Source organism: Pelecanus crispus, chromosome 2 (assembly GCF_030463565.1).
Source record: "Pelecanus crispus isolate bPelCri1 chromosome 2, bPelCri1.pri, whole genome shotgun sequence".
Classification (NCBI taxonomy): Eukaryota; Metazoa; Chordata; class Aves; order Pelecaniformes; family Pelecanidae; genus Pelecanus; species Pelecanus crispus.
In genome coordinates this window covers 33,006,479-33,021,257 of record NC_134644.1, presented here as the reverse complement: position 1 = coordinate 33,021,257, position 14,779 = coordinate 33,006,479, and the positions used below count along the sequence as shown (strand labels likewise).

The window sequence follows — 14,779 nt, the reverse complement described above, 5'->3', positions numbered from 1 at the left end:
ATTTTGCCAAGGTGGTAAAGTACTCTTCAAGTATTCAACCTTTGCTAGCAGTTAGGATGAAATTTTGATAAATTACTGATCTATTATCAATATGCTTATTAAGCAATCAGGTATTTTGTATGATTGGCTTTCAAGTTTCAGAATGCCATCCTGGCGATGTCAGATTATCTTTTCACGTCATTGCATTAATTTGTGTTGTGACTGCACACTTTTCATCCATCTATTGCCTAGTCATTATGGAATGTCCAGGCACATAGATAGATGTTATGTGAAGTGGCCAGACATTGTGTAATAACTTGACTGGGATCTCATTTTCATTAAAGCAGAATCTGACATTACTCTCTAGTCAAAAAACAACTTTGTGGAGGCACACTCCTGAGACAGTTGTATAGCATTATATTATGTGTTAAAATGTTCCATTTTCTCCCTTTCTCTTCTTTTTTTTTCAAGGAAAGACAGGCAACAGTGAAAAAAGAGAAGAGTTGCCCACAGCAAATGAACAAACTAGGAGAACGGAACAAAATGCAACGAGCAAATTCAATCACTGTAGATGGACAAGGTCTTCAGGTGTGATTATTGTTATTTTAATTTTAAGGAGATACTTCTAGGTGTATAAAGACTATGAAAGAGGGAGCAATCTTTAAAGTGAAATATTTCCTAAATATTCACTCTTCTAATATTTCATGTTTACATATTTTAAAATATGATAATAAGGTAAATTCTTCCATCTGTACAGGAATCCTGTGGTGCAAATCTGCTTCTCGTGTGATTGGTAGGATTTCCTAAGACATTAAGAGGGAGGGAAAACTAGTTCTAAAACACTTGTATTGTGGGGTGAAGTCGAACTCTATTGTTTTAGTATCTGTCACGCAGTATTGTGTGAATTTACATTATAAATCTAAGTCTATAACTTGATAACTGTTCACTGTTCTCATTTGGACCTGTTAATAGATGAATGGAATAAACTTCAATGATATTATTTGTCCAGGTATTTCCAAGTAGGCTATTTGGCACATCAAAATTAAGAGTGGAGGGAAGCAAGGTGGTTTCAGTAATAGCAATATCTAGAATAAAAATGGAAGTTTTTTCTACTTGAAAGAAAAACCTGTCTGTGTGATGAGCTAATGTTATTTTAGGGAGGTTACTTAGAGGCATGCCAGAAGTTCTGTCTGAACTGCTTGACCTCTTCCCCTTGAGAATGAGAAGTTTTAAGTGAAGTCAATGTTCACATATATGATGCTGCTTCTTTATTTCCTCAGGACTGAAAAGGATCATCATGATAATAATTTGATACATAGTTGACTGCTCTCTTTATCTTTTGATGTGTTGCAATGGAGGTTCAGTAAAATGTAAAAGATTCCATTACCATATATCAAATGCTGTATACCTCATAATTATTTTGTCATATACCTTATTGTGTCAGGATAGAAAGGCTTACTTTATTGTTTCATCTTTTAGGTTAGTGAAACATTCTTGTTATGACAACCCAAAGGAAAATAAAAATAAAAAAACCCTAAAACCTGTGCAGTCACATGGCTGATTGTCTAGTAGAATATTACAGCAATCATTATCCATGGCTTTCAAGGTTCTTTTCCTGTACTTACCATCCTCACCGGCTGCATTGTTACCCAGATCATTCGTGACAGATAGAGCATGAAGCAAAAGGCTAAAAAACTTTGTTGACAGAAAGCTCAAGTTCCGTCTAATCAGGCACAGTGTGAAGAGTTGTTCTAATAAACTGGTGCTAGAGGAAGTACATAGAGTTTTCTAACTCTTGGGCAATATCTGTGCAATTCCAGTGAGCCCAACTGCTCTAGACAGAGGAGCATCTTTGGCATCTCCTTTTGGTAGCAGTGGCATGTATCATCATGAATTTTGGGTTTACCCCAAGCATTAGATTGCTTATGCTCATAGTATATTTTCAGGTATTTTTCAAGTCTCTATTTGCCACTCATGGGATACAGTCCTGGGACATAGTGCCTGGTCTGTTCGAAATAGCAAATTCCTAGCACCACTGACTTTTGCACATACAACCTTAAATTATTAAAATTTCTGCTTTCAGATCATTATGGCATAAGATTTTCTATTGAAGATTGTTAGTATGATCCAAAACTTATGTTTTATCTTCTCTCTCCATGACAAATCCAAAACCTAGCATTCATCATTGCTTTTAATTATTATTGCTTGAGAAGGAGAGAAAGAAAGAGTGAGGACTAAGATGGTAGAATAATTATTGAATGGATTTAAGGTGTTTTCTGAAGTGCTTGGTATTGGTCTGTAATGCCACATCTATAATGTAGTGCACTATGTAATACTCATAATCATAGTGGTAATGTTAGAAATAATTTTGCAGTGATGACCCTAATTTGCTGATTATACTGTGGTCTTTGTTTTCTCTGTTGGATAAAATTGGTGTGGAGTAACAGGAATCCATCTTAGCACCAACTATTAGATTTTTGATTGGTGCCAATAATGATAACCTGGTCACTGTCAAAGCTGAGTGGATCTCGAAGGATACCATAGTGAGAGGCTGAGATTAGTGAGACTGTTTTTTTTTTCTCTCACAGATTGTATAATTTTGGGACTGTTTCCACAAAGATGTAAGATTCCATAAATATAACTGGTAATTAATGTTAGTACTTTGCCTAAAGATGGTCTGAAGCAAAAAATTTCCGTAGCTGATCAAAATACATTATTCTAATTCTCCCGTATCTGGCCAAAGCATGCTACTGTAATTCCAATACTCTAGTTTTGCTGACACGGTCTCATTTTAATGTGATCTTCAGTGATTTCAAAGAACGAGAGAAGGATTTTTGTGACTTTTTTTGGAAGCTTTTTTATTCAGAAAACTTGATTGTGATGTTAATTGCATTTGTTTATTATTTAAGTTCCCAAGATAACAAATCAAAGATACCCAGCAAATCTTCGTAATACTCCTGTGAGACCTGTGTTTTCAATATGGGAGAAGCTATATATACAATTGGTCCACCACCTTTTTTTTTTTTTTTGGTTTGGTTTGTTTTTTTTTTGTTAAGTCACTTGTCCAATGATTTCATGGAGATTGCATTTAAATCATCTTAGATTAAGACTTGAAAATGTTCATCAGTTTAGTCTAAATCTTCAGTTGCATTGTTTATTATATGCCAAGATCTATGTTACCTAGAAAAGTAATTTTGAAAAGCTGTAATAAATTAATTGAGAGACACCTTATTTTGGAATTGAGCGGAATACAAACTGGTTTTTAGAATTTTTTCATGGTTCTAAACCTTCTGCTTGTAATAATATGGTTAAGTTTTGAAATAAAAGATTTAAAATAGAAATATGTTCATCATTTAGCTTTTGTTACGAAAAGTATCAAGACCAAACCTTCCTTCCATCAGACAGCAGTGAGCAGATAACTTAGTGGCAGTGGAGATCTGCACGACTTAAAGACAATTAATCATAGTTAAGCACATTCATCTTACTTCTTTCTAGCTAACCAGCATAATGATCAGGATTATTATTTCTAATTAGAGGAAGTAATAGATCATGTGTAACCTTAGGATGAGTCTCATTAATTAACCTGCGTCCTAAGGGATTTCAGTAGGTAGTCCATCTCTGTCACAATGAGCACCATTGGTTTACACTTAGTTCACAGGAACAAACATCATGGGAATTGGCTAAATAACTAAAATTGATTAAAGCAGTAGATAAAAATTAAATATATGACAAACTTCACTATATCCTGCAATTTGATATATGTTTCAACATACAGCACTTTACTGTAGCAATATACTGTGACAGAATGTGATAGTGGCTTCGTTTTATGCTAGGTTTAATTCCACTGAGTTTGCTGGAGTTTTTCCTTGTTTTTTGTATATATTGGAACAGATTTGGATCCGTTGTTTGTAAAGTTATGGATGGAGTTGACACACTAGTGCCTAAAACTTTCTACTAGAAGAAAGGTGCTTTTAGATGCCTATAGGATTGTATGCCTGTAAGATTCCTATATGACTCCTTAGCTGTCATGTTCTCAGGTTCTGCCTTAAATGACATTTTATGAAATCTTCAGCTGAAAAGATTTTGTTATTTCAGGAATTATGAATAAGGATTTGGAGCAAGAACTTTCAATGCATCATCTTGAAACAGACAGTCTAAGCTTCATCTCTGAAGTTGTTAGTGCATGACTTTGGAGATGTTGACTTTGAACTCTTAATATGCTTTTAAACATTGTAGAATTGATATATGTCTAAGAGTGATAATTTTTAATATGAATAGTCTAGCTTTATGGTTTAAAAAGAGATATTAGAGAGAGATCACCTGATGTAATTTTTTTATGTTCTTCAAAGTCTGTGGAGCAAAGGCAGTGAACACTCAGGTCTTGAACTATCTGAAAGTGCAGACTAACACTATTACTTTGAAGGAAGGTGTTAGTTTATAAAGCTGAACATTAATGTGAACAGGTAAAACTTCCCATGCACAAAAGAATTAAAAAAAAAAAATGGTAGAAGTCATTGTTTCCTTCAGTTTATCCTCCTCTCCATTCTTTTCCTCAGGCTTTTCCTTCTTCCCCATTTTTCTCCACTAGTATTTTAAGTTTTCCAGCTTTCTAAGGTGTTTAAAGGAACTCATTATTGTTATGTTTGTTACATTTTAAGAGGTGTGTGATTTCATATCATATCAAATATTGCAGGTTTCTGTCATTTAAAAAAAAATTAAGAAAGTATTCTGTCAAGTTTAAAATTTCATATAGCTATATTTGACCTTTATAGTATAGTGTCATTTCTCACTACAAAATACAGTGTCTTCATAGCTTTTTCCATAGGAAATTACTGTCAGAATCAGTCATGCATTTCTTGCATTTAAAGTTTTCTTCTCCATTGGTGGATGTAACCTATATATACATATATCAATCTTTCAATGGCATTATAGGTTAAAATGGCATCACAGCTGTAAGACAGACAGCTAGTGGTAAAAAAAAAAATCACTTGCAATCTGTGGCAAATTAATGAAGTGAGGATTATTGCAAATTATGGAATTGCTTCCAGCTGGATTACATAGCATAACATAGAGTTTGCATTAAGCTTTTTGTTTTCTGTCTACTATAGGAAAAAATGAATGCAACACACAGCATTAATGAGTGGCTGTGTTATTCCCTTCTTTTAGATCACTCCAGTTCCAGGCACTCATCCACTTTTAGTTTTTGTCAATCCTAAAAGTGGTGGGAAACAAGGAGAAAGGTAAGGTTTATTTTCTCTTTTCCCCCCCTCTCTCTTTCTCTAGTCTGATCTCTGTGATATGTTTAAAAGTGAACGTTAATAGTTTGTATATGAAAAGAAATCCAACATTTTATACTGTTACGCCTCACATTTGAACACCCTAGTGCCCTGTTTGGAAGAGGTACACACTAGCATATAGTTACAAATTCTGCAGTTAAAAATTAGAATGATTTCTATACAACAGTTTCATTTCACATCAGAAAAAGTAGCTATATTCAGTGTATGATTTTGTGTGATTTGCATGAAGATGCTATGTTTTGCATTGCAACTTTGAAGTTATAACAGTTTTCATTTAATCTCTGTAATAATTATGCAGACAGGCCAGTAATTTAAATTGAAAACAGTATTCCATTTTCTAATGTATGACTTGCCTTTCAAAGATTCAGTGAGTAGACTCTCCAGCCTCTCCATAAGATTTCCTACAGTGAAGAAATCTTCTGATTTCCATAGATAGCAAGCATTCTAACAATCCAGTTAATGTATTAAAGTCCAATCACACAATCTTTAAAGGCATGCTTAATTTTATGTATGTCAGTAATTATATTGATTTAAATTCAAAAGGCCTAAGTTTATGTTTAAATGTTAGTGTATCAGAGGCATGATAAAACAGGTAAGGAGCATTCTCCTTCTACTCTGTCCTGTCAAACTCAGGCAGAAATGCTGAATTAGTTACCCCCTGAGCAGATTTTTTCAGTGTACTTAAGAATCACAAGTGCTAACAATATGGCCGTTTTTTATCATCATGTAAATCCCCAAATTTTTATAGCCTGGCTCACAATGTCAGTGCTATAGTTTATCCTTCAGGTCTTGAAAAAGGTTATGGTCTTTTGGCCAAGATCAGGCTGAAGATGACACCTATGGACACTGGGTGATGTGGGTACCCAAAAACACAAAAGGAGTGATCCAGCATGTTTCTAAAGCTTGGAACCAAGCAAGTAAGCTGCAAGTGGGTCAGCTTTCCCTACCTCTTCCCCACTGCCTCCACTGAATGACTTCTTTCAAACAGTGTCCCTTAAAGTAAACTGACAAAAGGGACAAAATCCTGCAGAGTAGCTGTTAGGGGAATTCTCAGAGCTGAAGAACATTTAACCAAAACTGCACTCAAAGACCTCTCGGAGAACAGGTTATCATTTAGGACCTGATTATGTAGTCCCTGGACTGGTATACCTAGTATCAGCAATGCCAACAATGCTAGTTGTGTCAAAGGCAGTTAATGATCTAAAAGATTAATTCTAAACAATTTCAAGAACGTGCTTTTGCAATCATAACAAAACAATATGAGCCATCTTGAGCATTCGTGTTTCAGACACAGTAGTAGTGTGAGGTAGCCCTGCTCTTCCATGCAGTCAGGGGCATTGTGGAAGGTAATGCACTAGCACTCAGCTTGACTTTTTTGTAGTACAGATATGAAGTGAATAGATCAGGGATCCAGTCTGGAATTATGTAGGTGAGAGGCAGGTTAGAGAGCTGCACTTCCATATTAGTTATAACCTAGAAACAATTTAATGAAATGCTGTTTCACAGCTTTCAGCTCCCAGATCATAATTGGTCTCAAGTGTTACTATCTAAATGGGCTTAATGCACGAGGGATGTCATTTAATGTTAGATATTCTCCAGAGTAAAAGCAAGTTTAAAAACCGATCCCCTTCCCAAGCTCCTATTCCCATTCACATATTGCAGTCTGACACTTCTCAGTTTTTGTTAATGCAACTGTTACTGAGGCCAAGCAGATCACAGGAATGATTTGAATTTAAAAAAATGAGTGCCTTATACACGCTTCATTCACTAACACCATTACCTACAAGTGTCATTACACAATGAAGTGTATAGCATGAGGGCATCCACCAGCAGCTGAGTATAGTGAAGTATGAGAACCTCTTAAATTGGCTTTGATGCCACACAAAATAAAATGTTAAATTGCATACTGATATGTCAAGGTTGTACTCAATATTTCTGTGGCAGGGGGAGCACATCAAAAGGTCAACTGCATAGTCATGTAGACATATCTCAAGTCATTCACCAGCAGAAGATAATATCTCATGGTTAGATCTAAAACCAGATTCAAAAAGGTTAAAAAAAGGAGTACTCTTCCACATATGGACTATTTTATGAGAAGGGGTTTTGCCCTCTGCCTTTTAGGTGTTAATGTTTCATATCAATACCAGTAACATAATAAAATTATAAAATAAGGATGTTAAGAGTGCATATTAGCTGAAGATTTAATCTAAGGGATGAAATAATTTTCAGGGAACATTAATATTAAACTTTTTTACTTTTCCTGGTTTTTATCTGGCTGCTCTACAGTTAGTTACCAGAAAGAAAGGAATCCCATGTTTCCCCCCTTCACTTCCTCCAATTTTGTGGCAGTTATATGTTGTGAAAAGTAAAATCACAGAACATTTGAAGACATAAATAGCTTTGTAAAATGCACAGTTGCGGTCATTCAAGTCAGGCTTTTTGATTATAGCGATTTTGTAAGCTGGTCAGGTATTGAGAGGCTAGGAGTAGAGGATAGGCTGTAACAAAAGTAAGATTTCCACAGCAGTGAGGGGAAAAAAATCCAAACCACAACCCAGTAATTTTTGTAGATGAGAATTTTATTATCTTGACTCATTCAGATTAAGGTGATCTTTTACTGAAAGCTATTCTTCAGTCTTTACTTAGGATTTGCTGTCTTTGAGAGATCATGGTGAATGAAGTTATGATTTCTAATTGACTTTCATTGAACACAGAAAGGTTATTGCAGATACTGTCAAGACTCCAGTGTTCCCACAGTTCCCTGTATGAGATTTTATGCCTTGCCATATGGTAACCCAGCCCATTTCATTGCCCTTAGACTTGGAGAGTGTGTATGCATCCATCTGACAACCAGTTGAATAAATGCACTCCCCCAATAATACTCTGTCATTTCCTCTTGTGTTCTGCAATTTTTTAAAAATCTCTCAAATGCAAAGGAAAAGAACTGGGGATCACTTCAAGGTAAAAAAAGTTAGGTGCTTTAGTTTTGTTTTTTGAATGTTGGAACAGAAGGGTGGTGGGAAAAAAATGGATACGTAGAAAAAGTGCATTCAGAACACAAAAATACTTTGTCTACAACTGTATCTAATTACCTTATGAATACATTTTAAAACTTCAATTCTATTAGAAAGCCAGAGTTTTGCAAAATGTATAGTGATAAATATCATGTTCTTCTTGAATAGGTTTCTCTTTTAAAAACCAATGCTATGAATTTCAGATATAATTGCAAAATAACTATGAAAATAACCCAGTTATACTTTCTTCTCAATGGAGAGATTACTAGTTATTGCCCATCACCTGAAACATAAATGCATTTACAGTTATTTGGACTTAAATGATTTAGTCCAATGGATAATACATATGCTTATAATAAAATAGAACAAAAATATAGTTCAATGTTTATTAAGAAGAAAGTAGCAAATTAGAATTAAAGTTGATGAGTTTAAGCCATTCACACACCAAAAATAGATTTTAATTAAGCCTGAGATTGGATAGGAGTTCAGCAAACCCAGTCAGGTGTCTTCCTCAGGCTATATCACACTGTTACATGTTTTCAGTGATTGTGCATTGAATGGACAGGTGTGGTTAATTTCATCAGACAAAAATTGCAGTATATCCGTTTCATCCTAGAGCTAACAGTCCTGTATGTTGGCATGTAAGGTCTGACTAATCAAGACAACAACTTTCAGTAATCTGTGAATAGAACATACATGTTTAGCACATCATTGACAAAATAGTTTCTTTCAACAGAAAGAATATACAACAAGCATGTAGTGCTTCTAAAGACTGTTACTGTTTAAGGGTAATGCTTCTCACATAAGAGTTCTTCTAAATCATGCATACTCATTACTTTGTTGTCCACTTCCCCATTTTCCAATTTATTTGCCTAACCATCAGGTGAGTTTAAACAATTGTTTCCTTGACAAATGTGCGGTTGGATGCACTGGAGATCAGCTTCCGTACGCTGACATTTTCTGCTGACTCCATGTTCAGTGTCTGTGCAGTACAGGTTGATGATGTATTTGACCTTTGTTGTTTTCATATAACTTTGGTACAGAGCAGCATTTCCCTCCTACACTCTGGTTAATCTGGCTTTCTAAGCTTTCATTTAGCATTGAGACAAAATGTAGAAACAGTTTCAAGTGATCTTTTTCAAATGTTGTATGTCTAGGAGAGAATATCACTAGCATTCTTTTACTTTTGGGAAGGAGTCCTTGGCTTCTTTCTTCTCTGCCATTAGGGTTAGATTAAGCCTATACTGACCACATCTTGAATAGTCACCACCCAGATGACTGAAATGCATCCCCCAGTTGGCACAAGGCACTGCTGTAGCCAACTTCTTCCCCAGAGTAGTCAACTTTACTGCCAGTTTCGAATTGCCAGTGGGTTTCTGTCTGTCTTTTATCTCTCTAAAGTAATGATCTTATGACTTCAGAAGAGAGCTCAGTCTAACTCAGCCCAAGGTACACTCAAGAGTATTTTCTTCAGCAGCAGAACTGTTTAAAGATGATCCCAGCCCTCTTGGCCACTCGTGTAATTTCCTACCTCCTCAATTATGCTAATGCATCTATTTTGAGGTTCGTATGAGATCATGGGCATGATTTAAGTGAAGGGAAAAAATGACAATGGAGAAACTTCTGAGGATTTGTATTTTAAATTGAATCTGTTTAGTTTTCCAGATCACAGAATAACCCCGCAAACAGTTATGGAAGCACAACTGTTTGTTGATAAACTGTGTTGTGGGGTAAGAGCCAATTGGAGCTGGTGGATACAAGAGGTAATTTCATGAACTGGCTTTGTTCATGAAATTGCACTCTGTCACAAAAAGCTGTGTTTTGGGGCGTTACCCACTACACTGCCTTGTGGCTTTGCAGAAATCTCCAGTCACAAGGAAACCATGTCCAATTCCTTCCGTACATGCAGAAGCAAGATGTTCAGAGACATGTCAGTATCGATAGGCTATTTGGTACTGTAGGTATAAAACTGGATGGATAAATTACTGTCCGTTTCCTCATCTTGCATGTGTCATGCTGTTAGGTGTAGTTACAGTTTAGTGTGAAGGCAAACATTTATAGACAGTTTCTTCCTCTTTTTTGGAGAATGGATGAATGGAAATGAACCATCTAGTTCTGAATTTTACACAGACAAGCATACGTAACTATGTTATAATAATTTAAAACATGATGTATCATTTGCAGTGAGTCATTACAGAGTGATTATCTGGTATTGATGTTCAGCTAGCACCTATGAATGGCATACAGCGAATCAAGTAGGATTCAATGTAATCTCTTTGTTATTGCAGGTGGACTTCTGGGTTTTGGCTAGAGATACCTAGCTCCCTCTTTATTAAGAAGGCTTTTATAGCATTTCACTGATACCTGACAACAGTATTGTGAGCATAGGTAATGGCTAGTATGTTCTGCAGCACCAAACTTTTAAGCAAATAACTCTTAAGCCTTTGGGACTTTGTAACAATGCATGACCTTCTTATGGTCAACTACACAAATTAAATTAGGTGCACCTTTGACCAGGTTAAATCCTGTATGTCACTGAGAAGCAACTTACACATACTAACTAGAAAATTAAAAATAGGATCCTTTTACATTGGTACGATGCTGCAAATGAAATGGAAATATACTGTGTTGTAAATCCACTGTCAAATGTCTGATTTAGTCGTCATCACAACAACTGAGAATGATGTGTGCATGCTTGCAAAGTGAAACCAGTCATTTCACATGGACTTTTTCTGTCAGGAAAGGCATCAGGAATAGATTGTGTGACTGTGTGTGAATACAATGCTTTATGAAGAAGCTGATATTGCTGAATAATTGAGAAGTTAAGAAAACGTTCTGATTTGGCAATTTTAGAGATAATTATAAATTTGTTTGTATTCAGTATTCTTACACCTTTGTCTTCCACCTAGCCTGATAAATTATGCATTACCATTAAGGAAAAAAAAATCCCTCAGTGTGCACATAGATTGTGTCTAGACAGATTTATTTTCCTGAATTTGAAAACGTGGACATTTTAACTTAAAATTCAGCTCTTATTATGGTTCTATTTTATTTAAGGCAGTAAAAAGAAAGGAAGAGATATTTCAGTGGAAAAATAAATGCTTTCTTAAAAACATTAAAATATTAATTAGCTTGAGGACATAAACATTAAAATTAAAAGCAAGAAATGGGTTTATAATTTAAACTATTGTCATAGATCTCAGGTATATAGCCATTCTGAGCTCCAGTTCTTTCATGTACTTGTTTCTGTGCAAGAAATGAAGCAGCTACTGCATTGTAGTCAATGTAGGAAATTACATTTCTAATATTTGTAATGAAGAAACAAAATGATTGCAGTACTTCTAGGACAAGTAACCTCAAATTGATAAAGTTACAGTATTTTGAAATATTCTGCCATTTAAAGAAATATTTGGTAGGGGTGGGACGGCAAATGGGGTCCCTTATGGGGTAGGACAACGCTTTTCATGCTGTATCAATAAATTGCTTCCTATTATTCAGATAATTTCAAAATATGTGTAATTTAAATAAAACAATGGGTTTGAATCTTTTTCATTTTCTTCCCATTCAAAAATAATCCAAAGGCAATGTAGTTGACAATAGATTAGCTTTCTCAGGATGTTGTTCAATCTATGGGGACATGTTTGGTGGGTGGCAAAGCCAATTTGCTTTTGTAATTAATTATACTTGTAATTATAAATAAATTTCAGGAAAAAAATCTGTCCTTTACCATGGAGTTACTTTAATACGAACCAATGTTCTCTTCCAAATGCTTTTTTGACTCATCTTTTCTTGTGTCATTATACCTCCTTACCCTACCTTTTTTCCCCTATGTACAGCATTTGAATTGTAGATAGCTTGTAGCACTTCTGTCTCAATTTTATGCCTACAATACACTGTATGTGTGAATTATAATTGCTGTGTTCAAATATTTGATTTTTTTAATATAAATGAGATCCTGCAATTCAAATAATTATAGTATGTGTTAAGTTCTTTAATTCTTTCACTGATAGCTTTTAAAAAAAAAATTCCAAACATCTAAGTAAATATTTTGTCTTCGTCTCTTTTACCTTTTCAGAATTTATAGAAAATTTCAGTACCTTTTAAATCCTCGCCAAGTTTATAGTCTTTCTGGAAATGGACCGATGCCAGGGTAAGTCACAGTTAATATTATTAGCAGGAACTCATTTAATAAAATGCTACATAATCAAATAAACAGACTGAGGCACATATAGAACATTTTGAATGTATCAACAGTGCAGACCTCTGAATGGCTGCAGAAATTTACAGGTATTATTTGTTTACATGTACAAATAAAACTAGGTATCATATGTTTTACTGATAACCATGCAGTACTCTATAAGAACAGTGTGATAAATTTCATCCTATTTGCAGCTTTTACTGCTATATCAGCAACCCGAGTTCATGGTGGGGTTACTTTAGTTACAAATACCAAGCAGCCTCAGAGACTGACCTGCAGGACATACATTTCTTTTACATAAACACATATGTGCATATACATATGTGTCTGTGTAATATATATATATATATAGTGTACGTATATGTATATTTTTATGCATGTCAGATATAGAATGTTGTTTCAAACTATAGTGGCTGTGCATTCTTTATCAATTCCATAATCTTGGGGATGTGGTGGGCAGAAAATGACTGGACAGGCTAGATTATGCTGGCGGTGACTTTCTACGGGGAGCGAAGCGTTACCTGAACCAGGTAGTGTTGCAGTCACTCGCTTAACATGCTTCTTCCGTGATTCTTCCTATTTTGTACTCATGTGAAGACAGGAGAATTGCAGTATAGCAAATACCAACTTTGCCACCTGAAATTGTCTCCTTTTTAAGTAGTGGGTACTTTTGGTGGAAGAAAACAGACGGACCAGCACTGAACATCTGGGCTGTGTATCATTTTGTATGTATTGGATGTTATTTTGTTATGTCACTGATACATGAAAGTTTACATCAGTGAGAAGAGTTGCAGAAGGTTATTAGGAGATAAATGTTCACTGACATGAAGTTTACATGTTGTTTGAATACTTTTTTTAAAAAAAATCTTGGGAGTTTTTATTTGTTTAGACTTCTTTTCTTTAAAGTTCAAGGAAAATACAGTGAAGGTGGAAATTTATGTGGTTTGTGCCTTGCAAAGTTACATTTCAGTTGACACAGATATATTACTGGAAAGGGTATGCTCTGACAGTTTCTGCCAGTACTGCTGGTTTTAAAGCCAAATATACAGGAAGCTACTCTCTCTTAAAAACATTGTACATCAGCTGTCCATTCATTTATTGTGTTGGACTTGGGACACGTATAGGATTGATGAAAGGGAAAAGTTGGTTGGGCCCAATCCTTTTTGAAGTTAAGATTCTCAGGACGTCTTGCACTACAGCTTTGCCAATGTGCAAGAATTTTGCAGCATTTTGCAGAATGGTGCAAAACGTGCTCAAACAAAGGAACTAATGACATGCATGATTTCTTTCATGCCTGTAAATTTTATCCTGTACCTGAATGCCAGGGCTGTTTTATTTCTCAAATGGTATATGTTGTTTGTGTTTTGTTATGCGAGTCTTGACGCATACGGAAAATTTAAGTAATCTTAGTCCAAAGAGTAAGTAGACCAGAAAAATTGCATAAACTTATTTCAGGAATTTATAAGAAATTCTGAGACAAAACTAATAACCAATATTGTTTTTTCACATAGTATAATAGAAACGCCATACTGGAGATTGAGATGATGACTTTTAAAACAACTGAAATATTTTTGTTCAAATTCATCTTATTTCATTGAACCTTTTTTTAAAAAAAAATCAAACTAAAAAAAGAAGTCAAACCCCACTTACTGACTGCATTTCTGTCTATGACTTCTGGTTTTCATCTATCTCGTGATGTAAAGGAAAATATATTTTAAAGTAGAAGCACAAGAGGGCAGTGTTAAGTTCAAACTGAAACCCTGCACTGAAGCAATTTAAACTTTAGTCTTTTGAACCAGGACAGTGGTTTTTAGAAAATATTTTCCATTTCTCTTCCTATTAGTAATCGAAATAGTTTTACTTCACAGTCACTTTGAAGAAATTTCTAATTAATTTTCAAACAGACACTGCATTTTATTAAGCTTGGTTTGGTATATTTTTTTATTCATTCCACAGAAGTGAATAATCCGAAATTTCCAGTTTATCTCCTGCCATCACTTCTTGCCCCTGGAAATACTATGTAGGCTGCATATAATTTGCCCCTTAAGCAAGCAGTTGAATAAACTCTGTATTTTACTTACTAGTCCTTGTTTCCCTTTCTGCGAGGGCTGGATTGCCTAATAAAACCTGACCATCCATCCATCCGTCCACTCACTCATCCATCTCTGTAATGCCAGTTATACTGGATTGTCGGTCAGAATGTTACATTTATTTAATATTGTCATACGTATCACTTAGATTGAAATGGAACAGAGTGGGGGATTGTACAGCACAGAGGAAAAAACCAGTGT

At 35.0% G+C, this 14,779-nt stretch overlaps 1 protein-coding gene across 6 annotated transcripts in view; it reads left to right on the top strand.

Moving 5' to 3' along the window:
- The window catches only part of DGKB (diacylglycerol kinase beta), a 331,752-nt gene that overhangs the window by 99,044 nt on the left and 217,929 nt on the right, over positions 1 to 14,779 (top strand). For all 6 annotated transcript variants that reach the window (XM_075706287.1, XM_075706284.1, XM_075706289.1 and 3 more), the window contains 3 exons: positions 451 to 567; positions 5,146 to 5,219; positions 12,366 to 12,440. In XM_075706287.1, the coding sequence (XP_075562402.1) occupies positions 451 to 567; positions 5,146 to 5,219; positions 12,366 to 12,440 (266 nt within the window). The remainder of the gene's footprint in view (positions 1 to 450; positions 568 to 5,145; positions 5,220 to 12,365; positions 12,441 to 14,779) is intronic.